Genomic DNA, 17,952 nt, shown 5'->3' with positions numbered 1-17,952 from the left:
GAAGCCTGAGCTGTTTCTTCTAGGAATAATAAAAAGAAATATTACTAAGGATATCCAATATATAATGCTCCATATAATTATTGCAGCCAGAATCTCATTTGTCCAAAACTGGAAACAAAAAACCTATTCCCTCAAATCATTAAAAAAAGGTGCTAGAATGCTCAGAAATGGACAAACTAACGATGGAAATAAGAGATAGAGAGGAAACAAGATACAAGATACGGAATAGGTGGTAAAATTGGCTTGAAAAGAGATGTAAAATCAATGCATAATGAATGTACAGATGTTAAATATTCTATATGCATGTATATATTGTAAAAATGAGAAACTATGAAACCAAGGGGAATATGTATAAGACAACATGATGTCAAATGGAAAACCCGAAATTAGAAACGAGAAATACCGATAACGGAAAGCTGCAATGGTGTAATGGTAACTTTAACGTTTGGAAAATGCTGAATAAAAATTGTGTTTTTTAAAAAGGAAAAGAAGGTGAAAATGTTGTGGAGAGAGAGACCCCTCTGCTGGCTTGAAGCAAGATGACAAGCAGCAAATCTACAAGATGGGACTTTGGGTTCCGGTGTCCTCCTAAATCACACTCAACGTAATCCTGTGGAAAATGAGCAGGCTGAAGGCGGAGTTAAACGTGTCATCCGTTTGGAATCATGGCGTCGCCACAAGGGACCCAAGTTTCAGCTCCCCGACAATTTTGGCCTTTTGTGTTTTAGACCCATCTGAAGTTCTAGGACAGTGATGGTGAACATTTTCAGCACAATGTACCCAAACTGCATGCATGCACGCCTGAGCACTGGGAACCTGAAGAGCGGCTGGCTAGCCTGTTTTTTGGGCATTTTCCAGGCCATTTTTGAAGCCGAAAAATGGCCCAAAAAATATTCTGAAAACAGCCCCCCCACCAAAAAAAAAAGCTTGACAGCGGCACGAAAAATGTCCTGGTTTTGGGCCATTTTCCACGGCATTTTCAGACCATTTTTTCAGGTCGAAAAACGTTCTGAAAATGGCCCAAAAAACAGCCTCCCCAAAATGGCCTGTTTCGGGGGTATTTTTCGGGCCGTTTTCAGGCTCCGGTCCCAGCAACCAGAAGAGCAGCTGGCAGCGGTGCGCATGCACACAGAGAGGGCTCTGTGGCACTTGCGCCATAGGTTTGCCATCACAGCTCTAGGATTAGCTCCATCTAAGCCCCTTAAGGAGGCTTGTCATGTTTGCAAGAACTCAAACCATGACGTACATTGTCGTTTATATTTTTTTAAATGCATAGGTAATTAGGGAGATAAAGAGGTTTTTTTTTAAAAGGCTGCCAAGAATTAAGGGAGAGAAACCTTGGAGGTTTCTGACGCTCTTACTCTTAAGAGTGTTGGGCAAAGATTTTCCTGTTGCAAGTAATTCTCGACTTACGACCACACATTCACCCAATTCCATATAATCCCCTCTCCCACTTTCCCACAGTAGAAAATGTGGCAGGCCTGAAATCGCAAAAAGAAAATATGGCTTGCAGGTCTGACAGTTAATTCTCTATTAAAAAAAAAAAAAGTCATACACGGATAAGGAAGTCAGTCATCAACGTCTTTCAGTTAAGGGATAATCCAAATAACATAGTCCATAATAATACAAACAGTGCGGTACTCAAAGGTTGCTAGCAGTTGCAAAACCTACAACAGCTCACGGCACTTTCTAACAGCCAGCTTCCAAAACACTCAGATCAGATCAGCCCAGCATCTAACAAACAGAGAGCTAACAGTCATTCTGGCTCCCTCTTATGGCCGATTGAGGAAACAGCAACCAATCACATTTTACAGTATGATTTAAAGAAACAGGTATAGCATTGTTACATGATTTATATATTGCCAACCCAACCGTTAGATTATATTCCTAACAAACCCCATGTTTTCACATCCTTCATGTAACACGATTGTATCTCACATATGTGACCTCACATATTGCATCACAGTATGGTATGCTGGTTTAACAGCTGCGGAGAGGAAGGCACGACAGAGGGTGATCAATTCGGCACAAGAAACCATTGGTTGCCCTCTGACACCCCTGGATGACATCGCCAGGTCTCGCTGCTTTAGCAGAGTAGGGAAGATGCTCAGAGATGATTCACATCCTGGTCAGTGTCTCTTTGCACTTCTACCCTCGGGCAGAAGACATCAAAGCATAGCCAGCCGAACAAAGAGGTTTCTATCCTTGGGCTGTCAGACTTTTAAATACAACCACAATCACTCCATGCACACGCTAATTTTTTTTCTTTTTCTTTCTTTTTTCGTTTCCGCTATAATTTTGCACCAGTGAGGTTAAAACCAATTTTGTTGTATTTAAGGACAATGACAACAAAGATTATTATACTTATCTGCGTGTACGACCATCACTCCGGTTCTTGACAGGCATTTCTTCATGCCAGCATTTGGCCCCCGGAAGCTCTGAACAACGAGCATCGAAACCGTGCCAGCTTTTGCTACCGAACGGCCCCGGCAACCCAGATTATTCAAAAAAAGGGTAAGAAAAAGAGCGCACTCACGTGCATTGTTTTGTCGCTCTGGTTTTTCTGCTGCCGAGCTTCGTCCAATTCTCCAGCCAGCTTCTCCTTCTCCGTGAGCAGCTCGCTCAGCTCCTGCTCGATCCTCTTCAGCTTCCGTTGGAGCTTCCGGTTCTCGGTGTCCTTGGTGAGGTTCTGTGAGCGCAAGTCTGCCAACAGGCTCTCCTTCTCCATCAGGAGCTCCTGGGGACCTTCAGCCTCCTGGGAGAAGCAAATCAAAAGGGTTATGACAACAGCTCTGCCCCACAGGCAGACTTGGTTGTAGAAAAGATGGCAGGGGGTTGGACTAGAAGACCTCCAAGGTCCCTTCCAACTCTGCTATTGTATTGGTTTTATAAAAGGGTTGTGCATTGTTTTTATTTTAATACGTGCATGACTAAATGTTGTGCCTTGGGATGGCAACCTTCTCTCCCATTTGAAGGGGTTGAGGCCTCTCGTAAGGCGGTCCCCACTCCATGAAGGTCTTGGTGGTCTCTATGAGCTTGGCTTCTTTTCTGGAGACCTTTCGTGACCCAACTAGGTAATATCATCAGTCCCAGAAGGGGGCGGGCTTCGCTCTCTGTTTATCTACAGTTCTTTCTAAAACAGACGGTCTCACCTAGCTGGATCCTGAAATGTTTGCTGAAAAAACAACTCAATTCACTTAGAAACCCATAATCCTCCTCCTCCTCCTTTTCCTCCACTCCATAAACCACACTCCCTTCTAACACTGGTGATGTTATCTAGTTGGGTAATGAATCTGCAAGAAAACAACCCAGCTCAGAGAGCACCAAGGACCCTACAGTTCTCCTCCTCCTCAACCCTACTGTCTTCTAGTGCTGATGATGTTCCCTAATTGGGTAATAAAATGTCTGCAGGAAAAGAACCTAGCTCAGAAAGCACCAAGGACCCCCACAGTTCACCTCCTCTTCCTGTTGTCTGCAAACTCCACTCCCTTCTAGATCGATTATATTACCTAGGTGGGTCATGAAAGGCCTGTAGGAAAACAACCAAGCTTAGAGACCACCAAGGAACCCATATTCCTCTTCCTCCTCCTGTCTGCAAACCCCACTCCCTTCTAACACTAATGATGTTACCTAGCTGGGTCATGAAACTTCTGTAGGAAAACAATGAAGCTAAGAGACTACCACGAATCCCACAATACTTCTCTTCTTTCTCCTCCCCATCCTCTTCCTTCCCTTCCACTCCACAAATTCCACTCCCTCCTAACACTGATGAGGTTACTTTGTCAGGTCAAGAAACGTCGGCAAGAAAACAACCCCCAGTTCAGAGAGCACCAAGGACCCCACAGTTCTCCTCCTCCTCCTTTTATCTCCTCCTCCTCCTGTCTGCAAACTCCACTCCCTTCTAGACTGATGATGTTACCTAGCTGTGTCATGAAAAATCTGTAGGAAATCAACCAGGTTAAGAGACCTCCAAGGACCCCACAATACTCCTCCTCTTGCTCCTCCCCATCCTCCTCCTTCCCTTCCACAATCTCCACTCCCTTCCAGCACTGATGATGTTACTTTGTCAGGTCAAGAAACGTCTGTAAGAAAACAACCCCAGCTCAGAGAACACCAAAGAGCCCATAGTCCTCCTCCCTCCCTCTCCTCCTCCTCCTCTCCAGAAACTCCTCTCCCTTCCAGCACTGGTGACATTACCTAGTTGGATAATGAAACATCTGTAAGTAAACCACTAAGCTCAGAGAGCACCCACACAGACCTCCTCCTCCTCCTCCTCCCCAGACTCCCCTCCCCTTTAGCACTGATGATGTCACCTAGTTGGGTCATGGAACGTCTGCAAGAAAACAACCCCAGCTCAGAGAGCACCAAGGACCCCACAGTTCCACCCTGAGCTGCAAATCCTAACTACTCCATCTCCTTTGGCCAACCTTGAATTTCTGCATCTGAGCTTCGGAACCGATCTCTCCAGACTTCGCCAACAAAGCTTTCAGGCTTTCTACCTCAGAAGCGAGTTCTCCAGTCTATAACAAGACGAAAATAGGGAAAATATAGAGGCGCAGATGGAAACCAGTGAATTGACCCCCAAAGGCAAGAAGACACCTCCCTCCCTAGAAAAGGGGACTTTCAGTCTGACGCAGCCAAGGAGGCTTTTATATTTTGATATATTCTTCAGCCTCAAGACTTCATGCGTTTTTGTTCTGTTTTTTTCCAAATCTGTTTCTTGGCAGGACAGACAAAAATCTCACCTACCTCGTTTTCCTTGGTTTTTAAAACAAGGGTTAAACCCTGGATGGTCTTGTCTCGCTTCAGGGCATTTTTCTTTTCGGCAGAAAGCTCCGTTTCCCGTTCACGGAGGTTCTCCTGGAGACACTAGAAGGTTGTTTTTTTTAAGGTAAATAAAAATTAAATTGGAGAATAGAACTAGAATAAAAATTAGAATAGAATTAGAATGAATAGAATTAGAATAGGAAATACAATAGAATAAGAAATAGACTAGAATAGGCAATAGAATAGAATAGGAAATAGAATAGCATAGAATAGGAAATGGAATAGAATAGGAAATGGAATAGAATAGGAAATAGAATAGAATAGAATAGGAAATAGAATAGAATAGGAAATAGAATAGAATAGGAAATGGAATAGAATAGGAAATAGAATAGAATAGGAAATGGAATAGAATAGGAAATGGAATAGAATAGGAAATAGAATAGAATAGAATACAATAGGAAATAGAATAGAATAGGAAATAGAATAGAATAGGAAATGGAATAGAATAGGAAATAGAATAGCATAGAATAGGAAATGGAATAGAATAGGAAATGGAATAGAATAGGAAATAGAATAGAATAGGAAATAGAATAGAATAGGAAATGGAATAGAATAGGAAATGGAATAGAATAGGAAATGGAATAGAATAGGAAATAGAATAGAATAGAATAGGAAATAGAATAGAATAGGAAATAGAATAGAATAGGAAATGGAATAGAATAGGGAATGGAATAGAATAGGAAATAGAATAGAATAGGAAATAGAATAGAATAGGAAATACAATAGAATACAATAGAATAAAATAGAAAATAGAATAGAATAGAATAGACTAGGGAAGGGGAGGGGATGGAATGGAACAGAAGCAGAGCAGAGCAGAATAGAATAGAATAAGAGTTGGAAGAGAACTTGGAGGTCTTCTAATCCAACCCCCTGCTCAGGCAGGAAACCCTATACCGTTTCAGACAAATGGTTATCCAATATTTTCTTAAAGACTTCCAGTGTTGAAGCATTCACAACTTCTGGAGGCAAGCTGTTCCGCTGATTAAATGTTCTAACTGTTCAGAAATTTCTCCTTAGTTCTAAATTGCTTCTCTCCTTGATAGACTAGACTAGACCAGAATAGAAAGGGAGTTGGAAGGGACCTTGGAGGTCTTCTAGTCCATCCCCCTGCCTAGGCAGGAAACCCTACACCACTTCAGACAAATGGTTATCCAACATCTTCTTAAAGACTTCCAGTGTTGGAGCATTCACAACTTCTGGAGGCAAGTTGTTCCACTGATTAATTGTTCTCACTGTCAGGAATTTTCTCCTTAGTTCTAAGTTGCTTCTCTCCTTGATTAGTTTCCACCCATTGTTTCTTATCCTACCCAGTTCCTGCAACCGTTCTTCATGTTTGAGCCTCCAGTCCCCTAACTCTCTTTGCTGCTCTTCTCTGCACTCTTTCTAGTCTCTCCACATCCTTTTTACGTCATGGCGACCAAAACTGGATGCAGTATTCCAAATATTTAACACATCCATGTTGTATTGTGATGCATCGTTGTTCCAGATTAGATAGAGAAAAATATTTTGGGGCTGCAGAAGAACAGATCGCAGCTAAACGTTCCTCTGTCTTGGGGAAATAATTTTCCTTGCTTTCAGAAAACTGAATTCTAAAAGGGAAAAAGGCTGCCCCAAATTCCCCTCTCCGGCGATATTAAGATTCTGAATGCAAAGGACGCAAGTGCCATACCTCAATCCTTTTCTCAAGGTCTTTTTTTTCACTGCTGAATTCAGTCCTGAGAATCTGTAAGAACAGAAAGGTTTTTAATTTTAATTTCAGGAATAACACACACACACACACCCCAAAAAAGGAGGGGGGAATAGGTGGCTGTTTGCTACTTGTGCTTAGCAGCATGGGGGGAAAAAATGAGGGACTGGGAAGGGAGAAAAAGAAAATTGCGTTGTAAAGTCATGAGGGCTAGAAACCTGGAATAGAAATTGGAGGGGATTGGAGAGACCTATTAGATGGCCTCTCCTCACCAATTCCATCAAAGTGAGAGGCTGATATGCAAGCATTGTTTAAAATTGGAGAGGGAAACAATTATGATTGCTCATCACTCAGAATCCCTTGTAATTAGATGGACACTCATTCATACCAAATGAAGGAATGGATGAATGAGGAGATAAGTAAGGGGTCCTTGGTGCTCTCTGAGCTTGCTTGTTTTCTTGCAGGCATTCCATGACAGGTAACATCATCAGTGCTAGTAAGTGTGATTTTCTCCCTGTTAAATATTGTAGCTCTGAGCTTGCTTGTTTTCCTACAGACATTTCACGACCCAACTAAGTAACATCATCAGTGCTAGTAAGTGTGATTTGCTCCCCGTTATATAGTGTAGCTCTGAGCTTGCTTGTTTTCTTGCAGGCATTTCACGACCCAACTAGGTAACATAATCAGTGCTAGAAAGGAGGGGGGTTTGCAAGGAGGAGGAGGGGGAGAATGACGATGATGATAGAACAAACCGGCCCATCCAAAGTACATAAACAGAAAGCAAACCCCACTTCCTTCTTGCATTGATGATATTACCTAGTTGGGTCATGAAACCTGTGTAAGAAAACCACCAAGCTCAGAGAGCACCAAGACTCCACCCTGAGCTACAAATATTCTCCTTTATTGGATGGGTAGATGGATGGATGGATGCATGCATGGGACAATCCTCCCACCTACTGGCCATCCTTAGCCCCCTCCCACATTTTCCTCACCTCTAAGGTCCTCTCTTTTTCAACATTCAATGCCACACCAGGATCTTGGCTTTCTTCTGAAGCTCTTCCCTGTCCTTCCTCCAAGAGCTGGATCTCAGCATTTTTCCTTTCCAGAGAGAGCCTCAGTTGCTCTATGCACCTACAGGCAAAACACCAGCCTCTTACACCACAAGCAGGGAAAAAGCAAGGGCATCTCAAAGGTTGTCTGGCTCACAGGAGAGAGTCCTCCAGTTAGGGCCTCACCACCTACCTACTCAGGGTGCTTTTTCAAGAGGCAACTGGACTTTCTGGAAGTCCACGTGCCTCTTGAAAAAGCACCTTCAGGACCACCACTAGGCGGATGATTGAGAATCTTCATAGACACCTGCTCAGGAGGGGGGCATGGAGGCCCCAAGCTGATCAGAGTCAACCTGTTGTGGCCTGCCAGTACAGCTGGCAGAAGAGTCAGAGAGTGAGGAGGTTGGGGAGGAAGATGGGCCAGTCCTGGAGTCCTGGGAAGGCTCAGATGAGGGCTCTGTGTCGGAGGCAGAGAGGGGGCCAGGGCTGTCTGACAGTTATCAGCTGCCTTCAGAGTCGGACAGCAGTGAGGCAGAGGAACAGGTGGAGCCTGTTCCCAGTGTGTGCATGTGCAGGGTTGCCAGACGAAGGGAACAGCTAAAGAACAGGGGCAGACTTGGGAGTAAGGCCACAGGTGGCTCCTCCCAGAGGGAATAAAAGAGGAGCGAAAGGGGAGGGGGCTTTTGCAGGTAACGATTTGTTCGTTCATTTGTTCGTTCATTTCAGGAGTGTGAAGATCTGTCCGTGAATCTCAGAGACTCTGTGCCCAGCCTTTCCTTTCAGCGCATCTCATTTGGGAAATACTGACATGGCCGCTTTCCAAGCTAGATAAGGTCTGTGGTCATAAATACTCCTTTGAAAGACTGTTTGCCAGGCCTTGGCTGAATGTGAATGGGAGGAATTCACATTCGTTGAATAAAAGGGGTTTTGTCTGGACCAGGAACCTGCCTCGTGCTTTTTTGGGGAAGCCTAGCTCAGAACACAACCAGTAAACCCACCCGGCTAAGAGAAAGCAAACTTTTGGGGCTACAAGCAGTGGCCTAATCCGTCCTTTTGTCCCAAAGGTGCTAACTTTTGTCCCAACTAGATTTCCTCGGTTTTTTTCCTTGAAAATGTTTTGCTTCCCAACCAAGGAGCTTTTTCACTTCAAGGAGTTCATCCAGGATGTTCCTTCATCCAGGAACCAAAGAAGCTTCTTGGATGAAAAGCGAAACATTTTCCAGGGGGTGAAAAAAAAACACCAAGAAGGCCCAGTTGACTTTTGGAAACGCGCTTTTGGGACATAGACATTCCACCTGTGAATGGTGTGGTGGCCTAGAGGGGGAGCTCTCGCCTCACAATCAGGAGGCTGTGAGTTCAATCCTAGGTAGAGGCAGATATTTCTCTCTCTGGGCCCAATGAGAATATATCTGCTGAACTAAACTCCCGCCCTGGTGACAGGAAAGGCATCGGGCCAGTAAACACTGAGCTCCATTCAGTTGGCCAGACTCCACCCCTCAAGGGATTATGGGGTCATTAAAAGAAGTTGATAGACATTCCACCTGTCTTTTTCTCCCAGCAAGGCCGTGACATCATTATCTTTGGCCTGCGCAGTGATGATCAAGGAGAGCTGTTGTTCCACAGCCAGTCGCTGGACTCTTTCACGCTCCGTCGAAGCAAACGCTTTCTCTACTTCTTCCCGGGCGCTTTGAAGGTCCTGTACTCGGAAAACAAAAGGGGGACATTGAAATCAAGGGACAGTCAGACCATCTTTAAAGCCAATCCTTCGTCCCCACCACTCAGCACTGGAAAGACCCCCACCCAACCCCAGCCAATATTTATGATTCCACCATACTACAAAAAAGATGCTGAGACTTTGGAAAAAGTTCAGAGAAAAGTAAGAGGATCAAACATAGATGATGGATGGATGGATGGATGGATGGATGGATGATAGATGGATGGATGATAGATGGATGGATGGATGGATGGATGGATGGATGGATGGATAGATAGATATTGATATGGATGGATAAATGGATGATAAATAGGATAGATGGATAGACAGACAGCAGACAGATATTGATAGATATAAATGGATGGATGGATGGATGATAAATAGGATGATTGATAGAGGTAAGAGAGAGAGAGAGAGAGAGATTGATATGGATGGATGGATGGATGGATGGACGGATAAATGGATAAATGGATGATAAATAGGATGATTGATAGAGAGGATAGAGATAGGTAGGTAGGTAGGTAGGTAGGTAGGTAGGTAGGTAGGTAGGTAGATATTGATATAGATGGATGGATGGATAGATAAATGGATGATAAATAGGTTGATAGATAAATAGATAGATAGATAGATAGATAGATAGATAGATAGATAGACAGACAGATGATAGATAGATAGATAGATAGATAGATAGATAGATAGATAGATAGATAGATAGATAGATAAAACAGTATAGATAGTAGATGTAAGATGGATGATGTGGATGATAAATAGGATGACAGAAAGAGAGGGAGGGAGGGAGAGAGAGAGAGAGAGATGGGTAGGTGGATGGATCTATGGATGGATGGATGGATGGATGGGCAGGCAGGCTGGCAGGGAGACAGACAGCAAAAGCACTTAGATTGAAATACTGCTACACAGCCCTCTCTAAGCGGTTTACAGAGTCAGCCTATGATCCTCAATAATTTGAGTCCCCATTTGATCCATCTCGGAAGGACGGAAGGCTGAGTCAACCTTGAGCCTGGTGAGATTTGAACTGCCAAATTGCAGGCAGCAGGCTGTCAGCAGAAGAAGCCTGCAGTGCTGCACTCTGACCACAGTGCCACCGAGGCTCTCGAGGGCAGCTTTTCCTTGGATTTCCTTGGCCAGCAAATTCCAGCCAAATCTTCCCACTGGGTCCAAAGACCCCACATTCCCCCCAAAATTCCCGAAAAGTTTCCAAGACTCGCCTCCTCTAGAAGCTGGATCCTGCTAGTCAAGCTTGTTTCTACTTCCTGGAGTTTCTTCTCCGCATCTTCCTTCAGGCGTTGGATTTCGGCATCACCACCCTGGGCCAAGCTCTCCACGGCTTTCCTGCAAAGGCCAAATATAGGACCGTTGAGGAGGAGGAGGAGGAGGAGAAGAAGAAGAACAGCAGAAGACCGAAGAATGGAGCTTGTGATGACCCGGGGCACGGCACAGAGGTAACACTAAACCAAGTTTCTAAGTCTCATTCCCTAGGTTTGCCTTGTGAAGATGGGCGGGGCACTCTCCTCCCGAGTAGCCTGTTCAGTCTGCGCTGTTCACGCCTTCTCTCCACTCTCCCTGCTCTCGGATCAGGAGGGGGTGGTCCTTGCTCCTTGCTTGAGTTCTGTCTCTTATATTCACCCAGTCCCTGTTCCTCCCTGCCTACAACCTTTCCTAATCCTTAAAGTCCCTGGCCTTCCACATTTTCTTCCGAAGACAACAAAGCCACCCTCTCAATCTCTGTCGGTTCAGGTCCCAGCTCGTCTTCCCATGCAGATTCAGGCTCCGATGGGGGCATGACAGAGCTGCCATCCAGCTGGATCTCCCTTGTCAACCCAAGACTGGCCTGCAGAGGGGAAGCCCGGCTGGGCACCAGAAACACAATTAAACAAGGAGGGCCGTCCGCACATTCATGACAGGGAAAATACTCACGACGCTTTCCGGAGCAATTGCTCTCGTTGCTGAAGTTCTCGTTTCACGCTCTCCAATTCAACTTTGAGCTCGATGTTCTAACAGAACGAGAGAGAAATGAAGAAAAACTTGGATTTCCCCACCACCACCACACACACACAAGGAATTTTTGCAGAGTAGTTTCCTATTCCATAACCGCAACGGGGGTAAAACTTTGGCCTTCGTGAGGGAAAGACTCCAAGCAGGTGACTAGGCTCTATCATATCTCAAGACTTAAAATGGAAACTTAACATCAAAAATAAAAGCACAACAAAGAATGTTCTTTCTGTGCCAACTCAGGAAGCTCAAACTGCCCAAGAAGTTGCTGATTCATTTCTACGGAGGAATGATTGAGTCTGTCATCTGCACCTCTATGTCTGTCTGGTTTGGCTCTGCAACCCAACAAGACAGACTGAAACTTCAACGGATAATTAGAACTGCAGAAAAAACAATGGCTGCCAACCTGCCTTCCATTGAGGACCTGCACACTGCACGAATCAAAAAGAGGCTGTGAAAATAACTACAGAGCCTCGCATCCTGGACATCAATTGTTTCAACTTCTACCTTCAAAATGACACTATAGGGCACTGCACACCAGAACAACTAGAGAAAAGGACAGTTCCCCCTCTGAATGCCATCACTCTGCTAAACAACTAATGCAACAACACTATCAAACTATTTACTAAGACTGTATTATTATTATTATTATTCTCTTCCTTCCTAGTATCTATCTCTCCCCATTTATGATTCTAACCATGTTGCTTGTATCTTTAAAATTGATATTGTTTCATTTGTTTCTTAGTATGATTTGATTGCTTATTTAGTAACCTATGACTATCACTAAGTGTTGTATCTTATCATTCTTGATGAATGTGTTCTATTTTATTTTTCTGTATGTACACTGAGAGCTTCTGCACCAAAGACAAATTCCTTGTGTGTCCAATCACGCTTGGCCAATGAAGAATTCTATTCCATTCTAATTCTAATGTACAGGAATCAGCATATATTAAAATGAAATTTCCTTGCTCTCAAATAGTCACCACCTCCAGGATACACGCCATGAACATGACCAGATAAATAAATGCAAAATTATGAATATATCCACATTTATGATATGATGCAGAGAAACAACAGAGTCCAGTTCAGATGTACAGTATGTACATGGCGAGAAAAACGAATATTGTGAGTTTACCAGACAGATGGCCTAGGGAGAAAATGCTGTTACAGAATCCTGCTAGAAATACTTCGAAACCTCCCACAGAGGGGAGCAACAGAAAGACACTGTGAAGTCGGTGTGCAGGCTCTCTAACAATGCTTTCAGCACTAAGAAAATAGTGCTTATAAGCAGCATCTTGAATAAGGGGAAGCAAGCTTTCTATAATCTTCTCCACTGTCCTCACCACTCTCTGTAGGCACTTTCTATCTGAGGTAGTGCTGCCACCAAACCAAACAGGGATGTCCTTACTTGCCGGTAATGTCCTAATATGCGCTGGTGCCCGCAAAGAAATCAGGAACCGCAAAAAAAAAAAAAAAAAAAAACCCCACCCAACACTTACGATCCGGTAGACGTCATCATGGGGATCATCAAACTTCTGCTGAATCCGGTCCTCCAGGAAATAGATGCGAAGTTTCAAGTTGAAATTCTCTTTCCGCAGCTCGGTGATTTGCTGACGAAAGAAGAGACGGTGACCGCAAACCTCAGTTTCCCCAAATCGAACCTCTGTAGACCACAGTTATTACAGCTAGTCCTCGACTTGCGAGAGTTCATTTAGTGACCATCCAAAGTTACAACAGCCTTGAAAAAGGTGACTTAGGACTGTTTTTCACGGTTACGACCGTTCCAGCAACCCCATGGTCCCGTGATCAAAATTTAGACCCTTGGCAAACCGGTTCATACTTATGAAGGTCGCCATGTCCCAGGGTCACATAATTCCCAAAGCCAGATTCACTTAACAACTACTTTACTAACTTATTAACTGCAGTGATTCACTTAACAACGGAGGTGAGAAAAGTCATAAAAAGGAGCAAAATTCACTTAACTACATTTCTCACTTAGCAACATAAATGTTGGCTTCAATTGTCGGGACTACCTGCATTTGGTAGCATTCCAGGTTAAGATTGGGAGGTAATGCAGGAGAGTTGATCAACTTTTATTAATCAGCCGAGGTGGCGCAGTGGTTAGAGTGCAGTACTGCAGGCTACTTCAGCTGACTGCTAGCTGCAGTTTGGCAGTTCGAATCTCGCCAGGCTCAAGGTTGACTCAGCCTTCCATCCTTCTGAGGTGTGTAAAAGGAGGACTCAGATTGTTGGGGGGCAAGAGGCTGGCTCTGTAAATCACTTAGAGAGGGCTGTAAAGCAGTATACAAGACTAAGTGCTATTGCGAAAGAAGGAAGGAAGGAGAAGGAAGGAAGAAAGGAAGGAAGGACGGACCATGGTGTCACAGTGGTTGGAATGCAGTATTGCAGGCTACCTCTGCCCAGTGTTAGCAGTTCGATCGTGACCGACTCAAGGTTGACTCAGCCTTCCATCCTTCCGAGATGGGTAAAATGAGGACCCAGATTGTTGGGGACAAGAGCCTGACTCTGTAAACCGCTTAGAGAAGGCTGTAAAAGCACTTTGAAGAGGTATATAAGTCTAAGTGCTATTGCTATTGATTTATAAATGTATAAATATAAATTTATTCTCCTGGGAAGCTGGGCCTTTAGGTTTTCAGAAAAGACATATCTTCCTGCAAGCTTTCTGCCATGTTTTTAAAGTGTTTTTTTTTCTTTGCTGGGCCTCCCACAACTCTTGACAGGAAATATGAGAGCCATGGGGCCAACTAGGTTTTATTTCTGCTTTTGAAAGGAGCTTTCTTAATTAGGAACACTCTTGCAGAGTGAAAGGCATAGCCTTGAGAAGAGGCTGGGGGGGGGGGCGGAATCTGGATTTTCTCTTCTCCTAATGCTAGGATGATGCTCCCTTTTCCATTTCATTCAACTTGGAAAATTTCTGGGCCAGTCCTGGAGTCTGGGGAAGGCTCAGATGAGGGCTCTGCGTCGGAGGCAGAGCGGGGGCCAGGGCCGTCTGACAGTTATCAGCTGCCTTCAGAGTCAGACATCAGTGAGGCAGAAGAACAGCTGGAGCCTGTTCCCAGTGTGCACATGTGCAGAGCTGCCAGGTGAAGGAAACAGCTAAAGAACAGGGGCTGACTTGAGAGTAAGGCCACAGGTGGACGATGAAGGGCCTCTCCTGGAGGAAATAAAAGAGGAGCGAAAGGGGAGTGGAGTTTGCAGGAGGCAATTAATTCGCTTAATTCATGTGAAGATTTGTTGGTGACTCAGAGACTCCTTGCCAAGTATTTTCTTCCACAGCGTTGCATCTGGAAGATATCAGCCTGGCAACTGTCCAAGAACTGATAAGTTCTGTGTTTGCAATTCACCCTTGAAAGACTGTTTGCCAGGACTTTGCTGGATGTGAAGGAGAGGAATTCACATTCGCTTCATGAAAGGGTGAGGGGTTTAGACAAGGAGTTTTGTGATTTGGTGAAGCCTAGGTCAAAACAATTTCGCCCTCAAAATGCTGGAAAGCCAGCAGCATTGATTCCTGATCTTCCAGATTGTGCCAGTGAATGAATCGCTTCCCGGCGAAAACGCAGAAATTCCCTTCCCTTGGGGTGAGACTGTGTCTATGCTAAACACATCCCCTTCCAATTTACCTCAGCCACAAAATGGCTGCCTACTTCATTACTCCCAAGTCGGCCCCTGTTCTTAGCTGTTCCCTTCGTCTGGCAATTCTGCGCATGCGCACACTGGGAACAGGCTCCAGCTGTTCTTCTGCCTCACTGATGTCTGACTCCGAAGGCAACTGAGAACTGTCAGTTGGCCGTGACTCCATCTTTGCCTCCGACACAGAACCCTTGTCCGAGCCTTCCCAGACTCCACGACTGGCCCATCTTCCTCCCCAACCTCCTCACTGCCCGACTCTGCTGCCAGCTGTGCTGGCGGGCCACAACAGCAAGACAAAGGATAGACTTACAGGGAATGCCTGGTCCCGACAAAAACCCCTTTTATTAATTGACTGTGAATTCAGCTCATTCACATCCAGCAAAGTCTTTCAAGGGATGATTTACGGTCACAGACCTTATCTGGCTTGGAGAGCTGCCAGGCCGATAGCTGCAGAACTTGGCAAGGAGAGTCACAAGCCAATGAAGCGAACAAATTGTCTCCTGCAAACTCCACTCCCCTTTCGCTCCTCTTTTACTTCCTCTGGGAGGGGCCATTCATCGTCCACCTGTGGCCTTACTCTCAAGTCGACCCGTTCTTTAGCTGTTCCCTTCGTCTGGCCACTCTGCACATGCGCACACTGGGAACAGGCTCCAGCTATTCTTCTGCCTCACTGATGTCTCACTCTGAAGGCAGCTGATAACTGTCAGACGGCCCTGACGCCCTCTCTGCATCCGAGGCTCATCCGAGCCTTCCCCAGACTCCAGGACTGGCCCATCTTTCTCCCCAACCTCCTCGCTGTCTGAATCCACTGCCAGCTCCACTGGCCGGCCACAACACTAGGACCAAATTCACAGCCTCCTGATTGTGAGCTCTAGACCACCGCACCACTCTCTGGAGAAATCACATATGCTGCTAATAAAATATTGATGCTTGCACTTTTCGATAATGAAAGGGAAGACACAACCTCTCAATTTACAAAGCAGCCTAGCACAACAAAAGTTGCAAGCCTTGAGCTTTTCTCCCAGGTAAACGCAGACGGAAGCAGCCTCAGCGGTAAAACTTTTGCAAATGGTTTTACTCGCCCACATTGTTTCCAAACCACAATCGGGCACTGCAACCATCCTAAATATGAGCCAATTGCCGAGCGTCTGAATTCTGATCATGCGACCCTGGGGATGTTGCAACAGTCGTTAAGTGTGGAAATCAGTCCTAAGTCACTTTTCTCGGTGACATTGCAACTTCGAACAGTCACTCAATGAACTGTTGTAAGTCGAGGACTACCTATACATGTAACCACCACCATCCCCCCCCAAAAAATACAAGCCACCAAACTTACATTTTCAAAATCCTTCATGGTTCGCGCCCTGCTTGGTGAAACGGTTTCTTCGGCCACCTCAGGTAACGCTGCCAATAATCCAAATAAAGATCAAATATTTGAGCACACATACACAGACAGACAGACAGAGATTAGATAGATAGATAGATAGATAGATAGATAGATGGATGGATGGATGGATGGATGGATGGATGGATGGATGGATGGATGGATGGATGGATGGATGGATAGACAGACAGACAGACAGACAGACAGATGTTCTTTTGTTTATAAGAGCTTATTAGAGATGGATGAAGATAGATTTAAGTAGGTACGTAGGTAGGGACAGAGAGAGGGAGGGAGATGGGTGAGTGGGTGGGTGGATGGATGGATAGGTGGATAGATGGATAAATAGATAGATAGATAGATAGATAGATAGATAGATAGATAGATAGATAGATAGATAGAGATAGATAGACAGACAGACAGACAGACAGACAGACAGACAGATAGATGTTCTTTTGTTTATAAGGGCTTATTAGGGATGGATGGATGGATGGATGGATGGAGATAGATTTAAGTAGGTACGTAGGTAGGGACAGAGAGAGAGAGGTGCGTGGGTGGGCGGGCAAGTGGATGGATGGATAGATGAATAGATAGATAGATAGATAGATAGATAGATAGATAGATAGATAGATAGATAGATGTTATTTTGCTTATAAGCGCTTATAAGGGATGGATGGATGGATGGATGGATGGATGGATAGATGGATGGATGGATGGATGGACGGAGAGATGTTCTTTTGCTTATAAGGTCTTATAAGAGATGGAGGGATGGAGATAGATGTAGGTAGGTAGATAAGGAGAGAGGGAGGGAGGGAGAGAGGGAGATAGCTTTTTTTTTCCAGTAGAAATTTCCTGAAAATGAGCTCCATCTTAAATCTGATAGCTCGGCAGAATGAATCTCTGGTCCTAGTGACCAATCTAAATTTGATTTTGCATCATTATCCTATATTTGCCTTCATTTGTAAATAAATAAAACCTCAGGCTGAACTAAGCATGCAGAAAAAAAAGAGAAACTCCACTCTTAAAAAGCATCAAAGGGGCCCAAGGAGAAGCGGCAGTATTTTTTAAAAAAAAATTAGAAAATTTTTAAATTTATAACAGTGAAGTGCAAGGAGCGGAACTCAAATGGAAATGCCAAATAAACCTGTAATATGTATATATGTATATTTAAAAAAGATCTTTTCAATCATTTTTTATAATTTGTTTTCCACGAACCCGCAAATAAATAAATTTTTACGTCCGTTACGTAGTTCAGATTTGGAAAATAATTGCTTTTTATGAAGGACTAAATAGGTTCCTGCAGTTTTTTTTAGATCAGAGGCACCAAACAGTCTTCACTGTGCAGAAATATACAAAAAGAAAGTGAACTTTGGGGCAATTTGGCAAAAGCAACAAATACTTTGGAGCTGAACCAAAATCTCCCATAACAATTTTGTTTTTCTTTTCCTGGGTTTGGGGAAAATGTTAATAAAGCACATGAAGGCTAGATTTGGGTTTAAAGCACATTAGTTATACTATCATTTTTCTTTTTTTTCCCCAGCTTGAAAATCCACAGAGATAGAAATCGCCATGCATTTTCAAAAAAAAAAATGCAGTTTGAGATAAATTCTTGGGGGAAAGAAAAGTAGATGTT

At 44.2% G+C, this 17,952-nt stretch overlaps 1 protein-coding gene across 1 annotated transcript in view; it reads right to left on the bottom strand.

The window, feature by feature from the left end:
* Positions 1 to 17,952, bottom strand: part of CDK5RAP2 (CDK5 regulatory subunit associated protein 2) — a 97,037-nt gene that overhangs the window by 76,139 nt on the left and 2,946 nt on the right. The window contains exons 3-12 of the mRNA XM_087704645.1: positions 16,275 to 16,342; positions 12,787 to 12,897; positions 11,213 to 11,289; positions 10,504 to 10,627; positions 9,105 to 9,259; positions 7,507 to 7,645; positions 6,497 to 6,550; positions 4,750 to 4,869; positions 4,428 to 4,520; positions 2,537 to 2,755 (exon numbers count right to left, since the gene is read on the bottom strand). Of these exons, the coding sequence (XP_087560771.1) occupies positions 2,537 to 2,755; positions 4,428 to 4,520; positions 4,750 to 4,869; positions 6,497 to 6,550; positions 7,507 to 7,645; positions 9,105 to 9,259; positions 10,504 to 10,627; positions 11,213 to 11,289; positions 12,787 to 12,897; positions 16,275 to 16,342 (1,160 nt within the window). The remainder of the gene's footprint in view (positions 1 to 2,536; positions 2,756 to 4,427; positions 4,521 to 4,749; positions 4,870 to 6,496; positions 6,551 to 7,506; positions 7,646 to 9,104; positions 9,260 to 10,503; positions 10,628 to 11,212; positions 11,290 to 12,786; positions 12,898 to 16,274; positions 16,343 to 17,952) is intronic.

This window comes from Thamnophis sirtalis, unplaced genomic scaffold, assembly GCF_051295495.1.
Source record: "Thamnophis sirtalis isolate CommonGarterSnake01/CBP01778 unplaced genomic scaffold, rThaSir2_p1.2 scaffold_2, whole genome shotgun sequence".
Lineage (NCBI taxonomy): Eukaryota > Metazoa > Chordata > Lepidosauria > Squamata > Natricidae > Thamnophis > Thamnophis sirtalis.
The sequence above is the reverse complement of the archived record's forward strand: the minus strand, read 5'-3'. Positions and strand labels throughout refer to the sequence as shown.